The sequence below is a fragment of the Tenrec ecaudatus genome, chromosome 13 (genome assembly GCF_050624435.1).
Source record: "Tenrec ecaudatus isolate mTenEca1 chromosome 13, mTenEca1.hap1, whole genome shotgun sequence".
NCBI classification, from domain to species: domain Eukaryota; kingdom Metazoa; phylum Chordata; class Mammalia; order Afrosoricida; family Tenrecidae; genus Tenrec; species Tenrec ecaudatus.
The window spans coordinates 85,771,107-85,790,260 of record NC_134542.1 but is presented as its reverse complement, the minus strand read 5'-3'; the positions used below and the strand labels follow the sequence as shown (position 1 = coordinate 85,790,260).

The following is a 19,154-nucleotide window of genomic DNA, read 5'->3' as shown; positions in this document are numbered from 1 at the left end:
GATACGGACAGGGTCCAACCAACTGCAGGCCGGTGAGGGCTCAAATGGAGGAGAAGGCTCGGATCAGAGGGAGGGGACTACCCTGCTTTATAAATAGATGAGCTAAGATTACAATGGAATGATGACGCCAAGCAAAGAAATTGTAACTTGAAAGCAAATAAATAAATAAAGTATTTTCACATTAGAGAGGTTGCCCAAAGGTTATTTGATAACATCTTGTAACCTATTTCTTATACAAATCCCTGAAAATACTAGGACATGCACTTTTGTTATTAAAAATGATCCAGTAAATGAAACCAAAATGCAGTGATTTTTATTCTTAGTGTTTATTACACAAATAGAATTTCACTGTAAACAAAAACAGACCAGAAATGAGCTCTCTTTTGTTCCCGTTCTTTATTCTGTTACACAAAGCCTTGGTCCGGTACAGAGTAGAAGCTACAGGTGGCATGTACCAATATATTTTTCCATTAAAAGGAAAAGCTTCAGTGTGTTGCCATGGAAACAGCCTGGGGTCCATTCCATTTTTTTTAATATAAAGAATCATAGTCCTTTGAGGAAAACCTCCTAGATAATATCTCTACTGCTGTAGTTTGTTACTTTCCACATAGATCCCCATGATCTTCTCCTTGGAAAACTCTTAATCCCTCTGTATGATGTGAAGAAATTGTCATTTGTTTTGTTTTTTAAATAGAGACTGCTTTTTCCAAGATCGACACCTAACAAATTTAGAGAGGTATCTATCCAGGTCATTGTTCCTCAAAGAAATGATCAAAATGGCCTCTGCAGGTCACCATGCCAGTGTTCAGTCCAGCAATGTAGTCATGGTCTCGGCACTGCTGGCGGCAAGTGACACTTTTAGGGATCAGAAATTGCTACATTCCAACCCATCCACTGAAGTAACCGGAATCTGAACTTTTATTTTCGTTTGATGAGCTAAAAAAGATGCCCATTAACTGGACTTAATTTTAAATCAGAGAAATCCTAATGAATTAATCATTGAGACACAGTGCCCTATTTTAGAGCACATTTTCAGGGATATTGTAAATGATCAATGAAATATCTTGTATAGAAGAATTTCAAATAATTTAATTTAATATAAATACATACCACTGCTAGGTAGAACTCATTGTTCTCACCCACAGGGTCGTGGACTGAGCTTAGTGACTGGCTTCCAAAGAGTATAGTGACTGCCGGGTCACATGGAGTCTCTCTCTATTATCACTTGTTTGAGGAAGAGCCGTATCTCTTTACACAGTGTTTGCACATTTGTATAGTCCCACCGGCATTGCATGAGGTTTCCAATCTCTCCACAGCTTCGCCAGCATTTGGTGTTTTCTAAAATTTTTATTGGTTGTTATTGTCTACATAAAGTGGTATACTATAGTTGTTTGGATTGGCATATCCCGGATTGTAGAAACCGGGAGCATCTCTTCATATGTTTGCTGGCTGTTTGGATGGCATCGTGGGTAAACTGTCCGCTCATGGTTTTGTCTACTTTTTCATTGGGATACTTGATTTTTCTTATTGAGGACTTTTCTGTCGATGTTAGAGATTAGCCCGTTGTTCATTGTGTATTGGGAATAATATCTTCTTGTTCCATGGGTCCTCTTTTCACTCTTTTGATGAAGTCTTTTGATGTGCATAGTGTCTTATTTTTAGTAGGCCCCAATGATCTATTTTATCACCTACCTACTTCGTATGCTTCCTCTGTTATATTTGACAGTGTGCCTGGGCCTTGCAATGGGGCCTTTAAGCTTATGCCTATTTTCTCATTGATGAACCATCAATCGTTCCAGGATTTACATCTAGGTCTTTGATCCACCTTGAGTTTGTTTTTGTACATGGGTTGAGGTACAGGTCCTGTTTCACCCTTCTGCAGATGAAGATCCCATTTTTGCTGAAAAGACTCTTTCCCACATAATGCTTTGGAACCCTTTGAAAGATCAGTTATTTCTAGGTGGCAGGATTTATCTCTACGTTCTTTGTTCTTTTCCATTCATCCATTTATCTAAAATTATACTCGTATCAAGCTGTTTTAACTTCTGTGACTGATTTTTTGCGGGATATATATCCTAAAGAAGTAAAAGTCATAACAGGAAGAGCTATATGCACACGCATGCTCATTGCAGCACTGTTCACAATAGGGAGACGGTGCAAACAACCTAAATGCCCATCAGTAAAACAGTAGTCAAAGAAACTCTGGTACAGACACATCATGAAATACTATGCATTGCTGGAAAAACAATGATAAAACCATGAAGCACCTCAAGGCATGCGTGGACCTTGAGAACATGATTAACCAATCACAAAACTACAACTATTCTATGCGACCACTATTTTCAAGGGGAAAAAGAACAAAATAAAAATGTTCTTACCAAAGGGAACAGCCGTTGAAGACGACCAAGGGGGTGGGGTGAAGAGAGTGCAGATAAAACAATGGGCTAGAATGCTGAGGGACATTAATGTAGGAGAAGAGGAAGACTGCAGTGCACAAGAGGGAGATGAGAAAATAAGGAGCAGGCGAGCAGAACTGTCGGGCATATTGATGGGTGAGAAAATTAAGTGGCTGGACTTCCCATTTTCCACAGTGCGAGTGATAGTTTTTACGCTATACACTCCTTCACACAGTCACTGAGGCACAGGACACATCCTTCTTGCAGTCTCTGCTTTCAGCCAAGATGCATCCGACAAAAGCTTGATATAATGCTTATTTCATGTCCTCTTCTGAGTTTACCATGAATTTCTGGTTGCTCTCTGTCAAAGTACTGCTGCAACTGGTTTTAAAATTAATGTTAGCTCAATTTACTTGCGTGTGGTATTTATGTTTGATAATTTCCACTTTCTGTTGGGTCACCTTTCTTTGAAACCAGCACAAATAGACTGGAGGAGATTCATACGAAGGCCTACTCCAAACATCGGGCAAATCATCCTCAGAAAAGCAACGCTGGTGTTTCAGTGGTTAAAGTGCTCAGTTGCTAGCCAAAAGATTCCTCTGCTCAACAGGAGAAAGATTGGCAGTCGGTTTCCGTAAGGATGTACAGCCTCGAAAACCCTATGGGACAACTCTGTTCTGCCTTTCCACGTTTTCTCTGAGTCAAAATTAACTCCATGACCATAGATAGGATTTTAATTTCCTAGAGTTGTCAAGGCCACCAAACACAAGGAAACCCTAAGAAACTGTCGCAGCAGGGGAAGTTGGGTTGTCTGAGGGCTCGTCAGACAATAAAATGTGCTCTTCTAGGTGAGATTACCGAAAACAGATGACCGCGGGATGGTAAGGGCACATTCAGGGAAGCCTATTGAAATCAGAATAAATTCAGAAGTTCTAATTAAAAGTAATAAATGCTCACCTAGTAATGATGTGGTACTTACATGCAGGCAGTATGGGTGGGATTTAGGGCAGGCTGACAATAGCTCCAAAGGTCGTTCTGCCCGTGGTAGGTGCTATCGATCACGTGCAAGTCAGCGTGGCTTTGAACAGTTGATTTAACTTGTAAGCTTCATAGTCCGCATTTGTAACAAAGGAGTAATATTGATCTCAAAAAGTTATTGAATAAATACAAATGATATGTTCTCTATGTTAAATGCTTGTTGTTTTGCCAAATACCCAGCGGACATTTCCAGAGATGTTTACCCTTTCTTATTTGTCTTGCTATCAGCCCCATATGCACAGGCCAGCACCTCTGTCCTGTTGCCCGAGGGCTGCCAGCGGACCTTTGCCTACCTAGTCACAGGCTGGAAATCCAAGGGATTAATTCTCGTCCACTCTTTGTGAACTGAAGGGAATTGGTATACAAATACAGCAGCTCCCTATCCCTGTAAGGAGTCTGCCTCTGCAGTTTTATTTTCTACTGGCTCTGAAATATTCCCCAAAGGAACTAAGTTCCAACAATTCCAATGTAACTTATTATGTAATATTCCCTTTCTTTGCTACTTTCCTTTCCTCTTGGGCATTTACTGGGGCCATCTCCCTAATAAACTACAGATCCAGAATCAACTCTATGGCTTCTGTTTCTGTGTGTGTGTGTGTGTGTGTGTGTGTGTTACTCTGTTTCACTTGAATCGTGATTGAAGTGTCTGATTTTTAAATTCTCATCCCTGAAATGAAAATCTAACAGGAGTCCCTGATCTTATCTTCAGGAAAACAGAATACCATGGAATAATGAGATTTCTTAAAGCCACCTAGAGAAAACTTTTTAAAAATGTGCATCCAATAGAAATGTTGGGGTAATAATCTAGAGATTAATTTTTAAATTATGTTTAATTTGAACTAGCATATAGAAGCACCCTTATATGTCCCATAGTAGAATTGTGTATACCTCTACACAAAGAGGAAGTTGTAGGCTATATGAAGGCCAACTAGATTAGTGTCAAATTAAACATTACAGTTGGATTCATGAGAATTGTTTTATATATTTAATCATTTTATCAGATTAGAGATCCATTTTACTTAGTTATGAGGCACTACCAAGGTTTGGAGGAGAGACTTATGAGACAGTATCAGCCCAACCTTTTAAGACACAGAACATGCCCCCCAAAATAACAAACCTAAAAACAGTGAAAACATTTGGAAACAGGACAGCACAGAATCTTTTACCACTAATTTGATGCTAGTAGAACGAGCACTAAAAAAGTACCCCAATAGTTTCTATAAATGTCATGGGCTTGATATATATCACTGTTGTTATGTGTGTTTAACTTTCACAGACATGGATCTGTAAGACTCTCCAAGGCTAGGTAGATACTTTGCTATTTAATGGTACCAGACAGTTATATAAGCATAAAGAGAAACTTGAATTGATGCTGCCCGAGACTCAAAGGCAATGCTTCATTCAGGGATTCACTTGACTTTGCTTATCATTTGCTTAAGACACCCCCCACCCCACACACACACCTTTTAAAAAAATGGGAATAAATCTTTTAAGAATGAAGCAATAGGACAAAACCAGGGAAAGTGTACCATCAAGTGAAAGCTAATGGTCAGAGAAAATCTTTACAAGGAGAGCAGAGAGGGGAGATTTCAAGGCAGGTGGAATGAATAGGGAAATTCTTGTACAAATGCTGGCTCTCAATTAGGTGTTTATGTTCAGATTCAAGGTTTTGTGAAGGATATATGTTATTTAGATAAAGCCTGACCCATTCAGCAAAAGTATATTTTGAGTGAATGGGTGAATGACTAAGTAATTGTAATAAACCATGAGAAAATACATTCTACATTTTGAAAATAGCTCTTGCCATTCTGTTCCCCGGTTGGTCGCTGTGTTCCCATTAATGCAGATCCTTGCCCTGGAGAAGAAGAACTGATTCACTGACTGATTCACTGACTCGGCGTGAGAGAGAAACAGAGAAATAGGCTACAAGGTGGCTGCTCTGTCTCACCCCGTTCTCTGCATTTATCTCCCTGTGTCACACGGCACCCTTTCTTTGTCGTGTCTTCTGTTATGTAACCCATTGCAATGGCTACACAGGCTTTTCAGACTATATCCGAGATTTGGTTTTATTTGTTTGATTACAACAGCAATCTAGCTGAGAGGAAGGACTATGAGACAGAAGGAGGGCGAGCGTGATGGTGGGGCAGGAGGAAGGAAAAGCTAACGGAGGAATGATCTGGAAAGCAAAGCTATGTAGATAGAGGTCTAAGCATAGGTGTGTCCATATGCAAATGCACTAATCCATAGAAATAGAGGTCTAAGCATAGGTGTGTCCATATGCAAATGCACTAATCCATAGAAATAGAGGTCTAAGCATAGGTGTGTCCATATGTAAATGCACTAATCCATAGAAATAGAGGTCTAAGCATAGGTGTGTCCATATGTAAATGCACTAATCCATAGAAATAGAGGTCTAAGCATAGGTGTGTCCATATGTAAATGCACTAATCCATAGAAATAGAGGTCTAAGCATAGGTGTGTCCATATGTAAATGCACTAATCCATAGAAATAGAGGTCTAAGCATAGGTGTGTCCATATGTAAATGCACTAATCCATAGAAATAGAGGTCTAAGCATAGGTGTGTCCATATGTAAATGCACTAATCCATAGAAATAGAGGTCTAAGCATAGGTGTGTCCATATGTAAATGCACTAATCCATAGAAATAGAGGTGTAAGCATAGGTGTGTCCATATGTAAATGCACTAATCCATAGAAATAGAGGTCTAAGCATAGGTGTGTCCATATGTAAATGCACTAATCCATAAAATAGAGGTCTAAGCATAGGTGTGTCCATATGTAAATGCACTAATCCATAGAAATAGAGGTATAAGCATAGGTGTGTCCATATGTAAATGCACTAATCCATAGAAATAGAGGTATGGGCCTGTGTACATACGTATATTTATATGACAATACACTGAGGTAGTGGACAGACTGCGGGCCTCTGCTCATATCCTCCCTCAATACAAGAACACATTCTAACAAATTGGCATTTGAGATTCTTACCCTCTCTGCATAATCGCTGAAGACAAAATGGATACATAAGCAAATGTGGTGAAGAAAGAAGATGGTGCCCAGTTATTAAAAGACATAGCGTCTTGGGTCTTAATGGCTTGAAGTGAAACAAGCAGCCATCCAGCAGAGAAACCACATGCCCACATGGAAGAAGCACGCCAGCCTATGCGATCATGAGATGTCATCGGGACCGGGTAACAGGCATCAGAAGACCCTTAGCAAAGTTCTTTTAGGGATACTAATGAACACCCAAAAGGCATGTCACTTTGCTGTGAACCTTAACCCAACGTCATTCACTGCCATCGCCTTAGGTCAGCAAACCCAACCCCAGAAAGAAAGGCCCAGAAGAACCCCACTCCAGTGAACGCAACTTGAAGGCACTCAGCTCCAGTTCCTAGGGTTGGCAAAACCAGCTCCCACCACATGCCCAAGAGCACCCCACTGTTGACACCAGTCTCCTGCCCCACAGCACTGAGCTTTACTTGCTCTGTGGGCTGGGAAGTCGACCACTTTTCTTCATGAACCGGCTCCTCTTCTGCTGCTGCTACTTCTGTGTCGCTCCTCTGACGTCGAAGCTCCCTTCTGGATCCAGGAGGCTTACTGCACAGAGATCTGTCCAGAACAAGTGCTCCACTCCTGGCTCTTTCTGATAATGAAATCCCCCTCCTGCTTCTCAGATGGCTCATTTTATATGTTGCAGGATGGTAGTCACAATTAGCCCTGTTAAACAAGCACTCACAGCTGAATCCTATGAGAATCTCCCCCACCTTCTCTTTCCCAGACCATCAGCAAAGGTGGGTGGATGGAAGTTAGAGATTAAGGCTAGAACAGTGGTTCTCAACCTGTGAGTCATGACCCCTTTGGGGGTCAAACGACCCTTTCACAGGGATCACCTGATTCATAACAGTAGCAAAATTACAGTTAAGAAGTAGAAGCAAAAATTATTTTATGGGAGGAGCGGGGAGGGAGGGGAAAATTTGAGGAGCTGATACCAAGGACTCAAGTAGAAAGCAGGTATTTTGAGAATGATGATGGCAACCTATGTAGCAATGTGCTTGACACAATTGATGTATGTATGAATTGTGATAAAACTTGTATGAGCCCCTAATAAAATGATTTAAAAAATAATACTTTTATGGTTGGGGGATCACAACAACAGGAGGAACTGTATTAAAGGGTGGTGGCATTAGGAAGGTGGGGAACCACTGTCCTACAGGTTTTCTACATGTCAGAATTGATTTGATGGCAGTAAGTTTGAAGCCCTTTTTTTATATATATGATTTATTTCTGCATGTTAACTTGTCAGGATATGTGATATGTAGAAAGAGCGAACATTTTAGAAAAACAAATAACATTGCTTAAGGTCTGAGCTATTGTTGAGAAAGAATCCTATTTCAGCACACATTTCTTTGGACTACTTACAGAATGAAAGAAAAAAGTTACATATATTCTTAAACTTTATTTGTATTGGTGGTATTTAACATTTCAAAAATTGACCTACTTGCACTTCTAGCGTGTAAAGAGATTCTCCAGAGAGCCCCGGGGTCCACACTAACTAAGTGATGTTGCCTCTGGGCTGCCTATTTAAGTGACAGGACAGTGGGCAGGAGGTTAGGGGGAGGGAGAAAATGCGTCCTTAGACAACTCTGGCTGTGTGGGTGAATCAAGCAACAGTCTTGGCCTCAGTTTGCTTATCTAGAAAGTGAAGGATTGTTATAATACAACATACAGATTCTCTTCCAAATATGAGCCTTTGCAGTAAATACTGGCAGAATCAACCTGATGGCCGTGGGTCTGATTTGCTATTTGGATTGTCCAGGAGTGCTCAACAATAAATGCGATTTGTAAATCTCACACACACACATTCTGTTTAAAGATAATACAAACTTTGCCAAAAAAGAGCCAGCAGAGGGCGTTTGGATCCTGAGTTCCTTGCTGAAGGAGGCCTGGTTCAGGTTTCTGTTATCAGTGTACATTATTCTGGCTTCTCCCCTTGTACTCCTTGAATACAATTTTCTGTTCTAGAGGTCTGGGGGAAAAATAAGTTTTCACTGCAGTAAAAAGAAGCAGTATTGATTTCAAGAATTAACTATACATTTGGGGGTTTTTAAATATTATGCAATTGCTAAATATTTAAATATTCTATAGATGAAGTATACAGATTAATATATAGATTAAGTAAAAGAAAAAATAGTATTGCTCGTAAGAATTAATTGTACATTTGGGGGATTGTAAACACTTTGCAATTTTTTAAAATCATAGACATTAAGTAATCTTCCATTGTGTGAAATAAAGCATAAATATAATGCTGCAAATCTTAAAAGATACTTTTACTAACAGCACTGGAAGTTTGTTTAATTTTGTAAAATTATATGTCTTTGAAATATTTTTGAAGAAATAAATAAAATATCTTTGGGTCCATTCCCTAATAAGAACAAACCATACGTTTGTATAAAATTATGAAAAATAGGCATCCGACAGAAGAAAACCATGACTGAAAGGATTAGAGATTAGAATTTGCTGTGATTCTTTATAGATTGTTTACAATTTCTAAACAAATGTGAATACAACATCAATGAAAAGACACTGGGCTCAGATCACCTAATCACAGTAAAGAACAACTTTATGGCAATACATTTAAATAGAAAAACATGATTGAAGAAATGTTATGGTTTTGGAAGAGTAACGGAATATTAACATTTTTCAGCAAAGACACCGAGGTCTGAATGATTTTAAATTCTGAAGTCCGCTCGGGTGATCTGAAGCAGTTCTGAACTCCACACATGGGGTCTCGCTGAGGAGTAACCGCCTTGACAGCAACTGACAACAACAACAGCAAAGATGTGGGACTTTGAAGAAGGCGTGGCAATACATTTGTAGGTTTTACAGCAATGAGCTGGGCCAACTGGGGGCAATGACCTTCCTGATTCTATGATATGGGACCAGTTAAGTGACATGGCAAACAGTGGAAAAGATTGTTAAACTTTTGGTGAAACAAGCTACTAAAAAGAGGAGTCAGGGCAACTTCTGGGCATATTAGCCACGCAATCCCACAACGCCGCACCTTTAGAAGTATTTCCCCATCGGTGGCAGTCACCCAATCTGGTGTCGATTTAAGGAGTAAGAGTGTAGGGGTGGAGTCTAGTCTGTCATTCTGGAGACAGCCAATGAGACTTCTGTGTGGCCTTGGCTTTCTCCTGAGAATTCTGGGATATCTGGTACTTTTTCCTTGGAGGCAGAAGACACCTCCCTCTCTCTCTGCTACTACCTGGGAGACATTACAGAAGACAAGCCACATGGATGCCACCAGAACTAGGTAGCCGGGGAAGCCACAAATAGACCCCTGCCAGCACTGAGATGCTTACAATGCTACTGGACCCAAAGACTTTCTAGCCACTGGCTTGTGATCATCCTCCATTTGGCTTCATTGCATGTGTTTCGTGAGTCTGAAGAGGACTTTATAGATTGGTGTCAGACATATGGGCTAATATCAGACTTATGGCCTTGGCCTCGACTGGGTTGGGTGTTTTCTGTAGGTTCAATTGTTCTTATATATAAATCTCTTTCTTATACACATAGGTGTCTCAATGGATTTGTTTCTCTAGCCTACCCAGCCCAACACACCATCCCACTTTCCTATTTGACCTTATCAAGCTTGAAATTCTTTTGAATTTTGAAAGCATGGATCCTATATTTTCCATGTATACTTTAGTTAGCTGACATCAAGTCAGTTCCACCTCCCGGCAGCACCATGTGTGTAAACTAGCACTGCTTCACAGAGTTCTTGAGGATGTGACCTTTTACACGCAGATCACTGGACCCATCACCTGAGATGACGCGGCATGGGTTCTGCCCGTCACCTGTTTAGTTAGTAATGAAATATTCAGCTATATGGACCAACCCAGGACTCTAGTTGGTACCGGGCCCTGTAAATTGTACAGAGGACCACTCCGAGTGCTGATCTGTGTTTCTTACCGTTCGGGAGCATGGCGATTGCACCCTAACTGTAAAAGAAAGAAAATGATGTGAGGGTAGTGTTTGACCTCTGGCATTCCCAAGGAGGAAGGAAAGTCAGACTCAACATCAGCATCAACCACTGCTGATTTCTCTGAGGCTGTGGATGCTTCCACCCTCCTTCTAATCCTCCCAAGGCACTCTGCTTCTCAGCGCGTTTCAGCAATTCAGTGGAAGAGCCACACGGTGCCCACAGAAGATGCTCATAACCATGGGGTTTATTAGGTTCAGGTTCAGATGATAAATGCTCAGAATACAGTCGTTCAGTCAGGACAATTTCTTCTCTGGCATGCCCACAAGACCTCTCTCTGGTCTTCAGTTTCTTGGCCTTGCCTTTTCCCTCCTTGGGCAATGTTAAGAAGCTCTTTAAGAAAACCAGTAAATTCCCAAAAAGCATGTCACTCTGATATAAGTCTCGACTTGGAGACATTGAACTCCAACTCCCAAGGTCAGCAAAACAGCTTCCCCGATTGAGTGCCCAGACTCCCTCATTCCACAAGCCAGCTTGCTGCCCCAAAGCACGTAGATTCCCTGCTCCCTGGACCACACGCTCTGGCTCCGTGTTCCATCGCTGCTGCGTCACTGCTGTTGCGCTGCTGCACCCTGGATGCTAAAGCTCTCTCCCCAACCACCAGGTGCAGAGCACGGGGATCTTGGGGTACACATGGCACTCTCCAAGCCTGCCTCTTCCTCACCTGTTGGGAAGGAGATTCCCCCCACCTCAATCTTCCTGCTTTATACCCAGTAGGATAGCAATCATAATTTTTCCTGTTGACAGTCACTATGGGTAAACCATGTAATCCAAACGGTATGCTTTCCCTGACAATGTACTCTCGCCCATCAGGAAAATGTAAAACACTTGGTGGGAAAAACAAGGGCTATGATGGCTTGAAGAGCCACATTAATTCACTGAACTATAATTCACTCTTGGAGATAGAACTTCTGGTATCCCCGTCAGAGGTGAGGGGGCTGCCCTTGGGTCAGATGTATCTCAAAGTATTTCCAAGTCATAAAACATCGGGGTAGAAATGTACTTGTAGAATGTGACAAAAAGTTGTATTTTCAGAGTATTATCTATGAAGCGTATTACATCTGCTTTCTGACAACCGGAGGTGATAAGTTGATTTTAGCTTCATATTTCCTCTTTGATAATGGAATAAAGAACACCAAGACTGATTAATTTAATCTGTTTCTATTTATCTTAGTTTAATTAAAGTGATGAGACTGTAATCCAATTAATTCCCATTAGAGTCCCTGTGTATTTGAAGCAACTGCAAACATATGCTAAACCTATAGATTGTGTAATTTGTGTCTGGCTTAATGAAATCTAATATTGGTAAACAGTGGTGAAACAATTTGGGTGATAAGTAGATAAGGAGGAATGCTTCCCGGTTTTGGTAAGAGAATTTACATATCATCAAACTCTTTGGCTGAGGAAGGAATAGTCATCAGAATGGGTGCTAGTGTACTCTGAGAAGTTAAAATGCTTCATGTACACTCAGGTTTAAAATATTTTCTCTTATGTTTGGTCCAGCATCAAAGTCCTCCCTACAGCAGGAAGAGGCTGAACAAGACCTACACATAGCAGGGCTGGGAACTACCCACATACCACACAGCCCATGGGGTATGGAGTCAAGCAGCGGGAAAGCGCCCTAGGAAACGATGTCCACCTAGAAACCTATCAGGAGATGAAGGGTTGTTACCAAGGTCATCAATATTCATCGATATGAAAGGGCAGGATTTGTAAATGGTTAAAAAATTTTGCACAATGTAACCACTATAGAGTGCACACATAGCTTCCTATAGGACAGAATCCGTGATGAATTGGAGTGTTTCTGAGATTGTAAATCTTTACAGAGCAGTTTGTGGGTTTGAACTTTTCCCTTAGGAGCCAAATGCTTAACTCACTGCACCATCAGGTGTCCTTGCAGATGGCACTAGGCTGAAAGTGTCCAGGACAGGCGTCATCATGGCTTGTGCTGGCCAAAGGGTGGGCACAGATTAGCAATGATTGAATTACAGTATAGAAGCAATGCTTAATTTGGAAGCAATAGTGTCCATGCACCATGTACATGCCTCTAAACAATTATAATGAAGGAATTTCAATATGTAAAATTACCCTTGACTATGAAAATAACTCTAAACTTTGACAAAAGAAATGTTTCACTTTCAAAGTAATGTTTACTGCCAGAAGCAGTCATTATGTGTTCATAATTGTGTAAAGAAAATGCTAATTTGTTGTGGAAGTGTTTAATAAAGAGTTCTGTAAGGAAACAGACTGGCAAGAGATAGAAATTTAACAGATTGATAATATATAGACAGACAGATTTTAAGAGATTGGTTTATACAATTATAGGGATGTAGCAAGTCTAAAATATGTAAATCAAGTAACCCTTCCAAGATTAAATAGTTTATATACTAGGGTTCTAGAATTCCTAAGAATGAGGGCGATTGGGCAAAACATCTCCTTATAGTCTGCAGGTATAAAACATACTGGAAAATCTCCCCTGCTGCGTGTGAAGGCTTCATCTGGTCAGCTGGGGCTCACCCACATTCAACTCACTGCCATTTAATGGATTCCGAGTCATCATGATCCTATCGGACAGAACAGAGCTGCTCATGTGCTCCAACTGTAAACCTTTATGGGGGTAGAAAGCCTCATCTTTGCTGGTGGACAGCTCCTCGTTTGGAACTGGGAGCCTTGATGTTAGCAGCCCAACGCTTAACCCCCTTTGCTACCATCATCGCATGAATGTTAGTTTGGTTTCCTTGGTGCCAGTTGATGCCTTAGTAACAGCAACTAGACTAGGAATTTCCCAGGAAACCTGAGATCACCAATCACTAAGAGATGTACCAAATGTATCTTTAATAGTGTTTCTTTCAGTTACTCTATGTTTTTCATGAAAAATAAAAAAGAATAAAGATAAAGATCTTATTTCTGTATTCCTTATAGAAAATTCATAGTATGTGTTGCATAACTAATTAAACGCACTTGTTAAATTTATATATGGTTGAGTTGAATGTATATAAACTTTGGGGAGAATGTCCTTAATATGTCTGGTTCCATCACTGACTTTGTAACTTTGTCTTGCTGTTTCCTGTTCTCAGAGGAGCTCTAAACCGCAAGTGGTAGGGGTGACCCTTTCAGGGTTAACCAGTTGGCATACTGAGGTTCTAGAATTAATAAGTAAGTTGTGGCCTCAGACTTCTCTGGCAAACAAAAAGACCCTGAGGTGACCTTGCTCATTACACTTGCTCTTGACATTGCAACAACAAAACAAGAGCCCAGAGCCTTCTACACCATGCCTATCAGAGCTAAAAATCAGAAAACGACTTTAGTAATTATGTCATTAATAACAATCATGAAGCTTTAATCATCAATGCTATAAATAAATTGTTCACACTAGGAACGAAATAATAAAGATTGCTATAGTATTCATTTGGATTGTCTAACAATAAGTTCACTTTTCAATTCTACATTTATTTGATATTTTGGAAGCATTGAGAAGGTCAGTCTAGCAATACTGTATTAGAGTCTTAGGTATGGAGAAAGACAGGGCTTTCTACTCTGTTAGCAACGCCAGTCTCAGAAACTCACAGGGGCAGTTCTACTGTCCTATAGAGAGTCTCCATGAGTCAGCATTGACCCAATCACAGCAACTCAGACTTCCTCAAAACCTTAGAAGCATATGACCTTGCCCATAGTTTTCCTCTGAGGAAAGAGACTCTGAAGAAGGAACCCTTTCTCAAGATCACTGAGCAGATTATGTAACACCTATTTATTTGATTTGAAAATTTCTACAGATCGCCCTTATACACATGCTATGATTCGTTAAAATACTCCTTTATTTGTTGAACTTTATATTTTCAGGTTTTTTCTTATACTGCCGACAAAGAAATCCGAACCGATGACTTATGCTTGGATGTTTCTAGACTCAATGGACCTGTAATTATGTTAAAATGCCACCACATGAGAGGAAATCAATTATGGGAATATGATGCGGAGGTATAGTATTTTTGTTTATTAAAGTATTATGACTTTTAAGCTAAGTTACATATTTCAAATATCTTTAGGTTACCTTTATACATTACCCAAACTGTATTTTCAAACATACACATGTCCGAAAATATTAGGATTCTATATCATTTGCTTTCAAATTGTTCATTAGTATACCACATAAACTAGGAAAATAAATTCATCTTTATGAGCTTAAAATGTACTATAACCATATACCTGCTCAATGTAAATTAGGCAGGCGGCAAGCTAAACTTACCTGAGATGTATGTATGAAGATTTACATACAAGACAATATTGGTAATCTGTTCATAGTTTCAAATGTTAACTTTAGACCGTTAGTATGTCTGATGTGTAAGCTTCCTAACATAAAGGTAGAAAAGAGAGAAGACAACAAGATAGGCATGAAGTCTTTGTACAATAAGAAATAATGTGTATATTTCAAAAACAAATTAGGTGCATAATAATGTGAATAGTCTCTTCTCAAAATTGTGTACCTTTCTGATAGAGTAGAAGATAAAGAGAAAGTGACATGATTGTTGCGATTTTTATAGCCAGGCCGTGTGTAAAAACCAGTTCAGCCATCAGATGGAGCTAATCAAAAAGAAATCTTTCCCACGCCCGCAGGTGGTGGGCTTGAACCAGCTGCATTTCCTTAGGTTCTCTTTTTTTAGCAAAATAACTTGGTCATCTGTGTTACAACTCTCACATTATTATTAAGTGGTTGGTGATCCGTTTGCAAAAGGAAACAAGTTTATCCCTACGTGATAACGGACACAGTAAAGGAGCCTCACAGAGGCTGTGCTCTCTTCAAGCCTGCAAGAAGACCATCTGGAAAGCTACCAAAGAGATTTTAGATATAGGGTTAACCTATTTGGGATATATTGTTTATATTTTAACAAAGCTTTCAACCGTGTTTTGGATGTCATTTTCGTGTAATGTTGTAATTTCTGAAGTGGAATACTAGAAAATCTTACTGTGATACAGCTTTGAAGCTGGTTAATGTAAGTGTGCTGAAATTGGGGGTAACGTTTGTGTCTCCAGGCTGTACGGACACATAGTCATCTTTTCTGGGCCCTAAGTAAGACCTACTCCCGTGCACTAGCACTGACACATAGCAACCCGGTGGACCGGACAGAACCGCCCCATGTGGTTTCCAGGCTGAGATGGTCACAGACAGACTCCTGCGGAGCAGCTGGTGGGCTTGAACCATTGACCTTTCCATTAACTCCTGTACCAGTAGGACTTCTCATAATTAAGAATAAAAACCCTGAAACCTTTCTAGGTTGCACCAGCCTGTTCTGTCCTCGCCTAGCTGCCTTCTCAATGTTTTATGCGCCTTATTTGACTGCTGTTTTTTCTGTTCAACTCTTGATCTGCCATCACTACCCTGCCAAACAGACCCGCAGAAGGCATTTTAAAGTAGAAATTCCTTTATGTATTTTTTTAAATGTTGCAGCTGTTTGTCATAGTTACCCAATGCTGCTATAACAGAAACCCACAAGTGGATTGCCTGAACAAACAACTGTATCCTTTCTGTTAAGGAGCCCTGCTCTCTTTGGGTTTCAGCTGTAGGGTCAGCTTCCTTGAGGGGAAGTTCCCTGTTGCCTTTCCACAACTGTGGGTCCGTTCTCCCCTGGACAGTGCCAGGTGTCCAGGCGTCACACTTCCCTTGGTCTTCTCACTGCAGGGGCCCTACGTCCGAAGGCTAAGCTCCACTCCCCACTCTTCATTCTTTTGCTACTGATCGCCCGCCTTCACTACCTATTTGTTTAATCTCTTTTTATTTTAAAATACATTGACTAAGATATAATTTAATACTGTAGATTGTATCTTGCCTCATTAAAATAACTACCTCTAACCCTGTCCCATTAATTTCATAGAGGTAAAACTTTACTACATGTGTGATAATTACATCAGATCACAACATGGAAAATAATACATATTAGGGATGATACCCTAGTCAGTTGACAAATATGGTAAGGAGGCACAATTGAATCCATAACTATTGTTGTTACTATTTAGCTTCAACCAGGAGCTCATGGCTTTACTGCGATCATGCTAAAATAAGACATTTATTGTTCATTCACATAGAAAGGGAGCAAATGTATATTTTTAAAATAAGATGAAACAGTATTGACTTTCAGAATACAGTTGACCCTTGAGCAACATGAGTTTGGGACGCACAGGTCAACTTATAGACAGATATCTTAAACCAGCTTGTGAGGGAAATCGTCTCTACATGAGTTACTATTGCTAAGGAACTCCTTCTTACAGTAAGAAGTGATGTCTTATGGTTCCTGCGGAGTTCTCATTGTGTTTAGTGTAATACAATAAACGTTAAGTAGCACCATAAGACCCACCCAGTGTTCCACTAGTGATGCTGGAAATGTTCCCAAGAAGCTGAGAACTGTCATGGAATTGCAAAGAAAAGGTGAATCACTTGATATGTACTCTATATTGAAGTCTGAAGCTTCAAATGCCTGCCATTTCAAGATAAATGAATTCAGTGCAAACCATGACAAAAATAATAAGAAAGTTTAAGGACCATGATTTAAAAAGAAGAAGAAATTTGTGAAGCTATTTCTGTCACTATGCCAGGAGATGCAAAATCTTGCATTTTTTGCAAGACATCTTTCTCTCAGGAATTGAAAGTGCCGCTTTTATATAATACAGTATATAATATAACATAGAACATGTGTAAAACATGTGCTAATTTACTGCTAATGTTATCTCTATGATTTCTAGTCAATAATAGACTATTAGGAGCTACGTTTTGGGGAACTTCCATGTTATATGTGTATCTTTGACATTGTGAATATCCCACATTGTTTAAGGCTCAATTATACCACTTTTAAACTTCGCTTTAGCTCAGAAACAGACACTGTCTTCTATAGTCAAAACTTGTATCACTTTATGTATAAAACGATAATTCTTGGTTATCAAGTATCTTTTTAATTTATATTTTCTGTTAACCAGTAATTGATCCCAATAGAATATAATCGAAAAGTGAAAAATTCGTTGGATTTACTTCATATTTTTTATTTAATGATATGTGTAAATTTACTATTTTGGAAGATTATAATTATTTGTTGCAGTATTTTTAGAGAATCATAACATTTGTGCCATGTAACTTTACTTTTTAGAGCACAATATGCACATACCACAAATTCTGAAAAATGCTTACTTTGAAAGAAAACATATAGCAAAACTGGATTTACATGTCTATATGTTTATGTTTTAAAATCTAAAAGTTGTGTTGTTCAACTTGTTCAGTGACAACATTTAGCCAAATTTTAGGATGTATAAATCATGACATGGAGAAATCATCTGAGTCTAAAATGTAGGATGAATATATTACCTTTCTGAAAATTTGAGTTTTGAAATAAAAGTCTCATTTTTGAGGTGGTCATACAGAACAAAATAATTTTGAGAAAGATAATTGAAGATAATATTTACTTTTTATTATTTTTTCTTTCAAGGGTTAAAGCTAGGATCCTCTTAAACTATAGAAGACTAGTCTAGGCGCTTGCAATCCAGAAGGTAATTGTGGTAATACTAACTGAGAATTCATTAGAAATGTAGATTCTGTGACAACTTCACAGCATATGAAACCTCTGGTTATTCATATGCACCTTAAAGTTTGAGGGACAGTCTAGACAGTGGCCAAACATTTACTTATTTTTATTAATCTTTCTGTACGCTGTTCAAAAAATATTGCAAAGTTAGGAAAACGTGTCAATGCATTTGGAGAATAATCGGGCTTCCCAGGGTAAGTGAATCTGATGTGGCAGTTGCTTAAATGGGAAAAAGAAACAAGAGCTTATTTTCTCTTCAAACATAGAATTAGGCAAGGACTGCACACTGCTTCTTTAATGCAAATATTTATCTTTTGCTAGAAAGGGAAAATTATTATTCTTTGAGAAATTTCTGAAAAAGTCTCATTTCTGTGTTTCTGAGCTCTTCACCAAGTACGCTCTGGCAAAGATCCTTGAATCACAGAATTGAAATTTAGCTTCAGGTTCTCTCTGGACAGCCTTTATCAGGCGGAAACTAAACTCCAAAGATTACAGCAGCAGTAGCCAAGCCAGAATTTGCTCCTAAGAAAGTATTCAAAAAAGCGTATTATCAGTGCAATTTTTAATCTCTAAGTTTGAACAGCAGAAACATTCCATCTCTGCAGTCCTTTCAATCCTAGAAAGCAATCAGAAGTAGGTGCAGGGCTGTTGGACGATCAGAAATAAGTGGAAGGAGTTGTTCATTACTGAACCACCAAACAGGGAGCCTCTCTGAGTGCTCTGGGGTTTGCTCCCTTCTTAAGTGAGTGGGTAAAAAGGAAAACAATCAAATTTATGGGAATTTATAATGTTCCATCTATATCCGCTTTCTCACAGTAGTTGTATAAGGTAGTCTAATGGTCTGTACTTTTGAAATGAAGATCAACCACCTTAGAATGACTGAATAACTTGTCTGAGATTGTATTGGAACTCTGGGTGGTGCAAACAGGTAAGCACTTGACGTCTCCCTAAAGGGTTAGTGGTTCAAACTCACCCAGCGGCACTTCAGAAAACAGGCCTGGTAATCTGATTCTGAAAAGTCAGAGCTTCAAAAGCCCCGTGGAGCCCTGTGACTCTGCACACAAGGGTCTCTGTCCGCCAAATTCAACCGCAAGTA

General features: G+C 39.5%; 1 protein-coding gene across 4 annotated transcripts in view; it reads left to right on the top strand.

The window, feature by feature from the left end:
* The window catches only part of GALNT13 (polypeptide N-acetylgalactosaminyltransferase 13), a 540,793-nt gene that overhangs the window by 508,100 nt on the left and 13,539 nt on the right, over positions 1-19,154 (top strand). For all 4 annotated transcript variants that reach the window (XM_075529413.1, XM_075529412.1, XM_075529411.1 and 1 more), the window contains one exon: positions 14,337-14,471. In XM_075529413.1, coding sequence (XP_075385528.1) covers positions 14,337-14,471 — 135 coding nt within the window. The remainder of the gene's footprint in view (positions 1-14,336; positions 14,472-19,154) is intronic.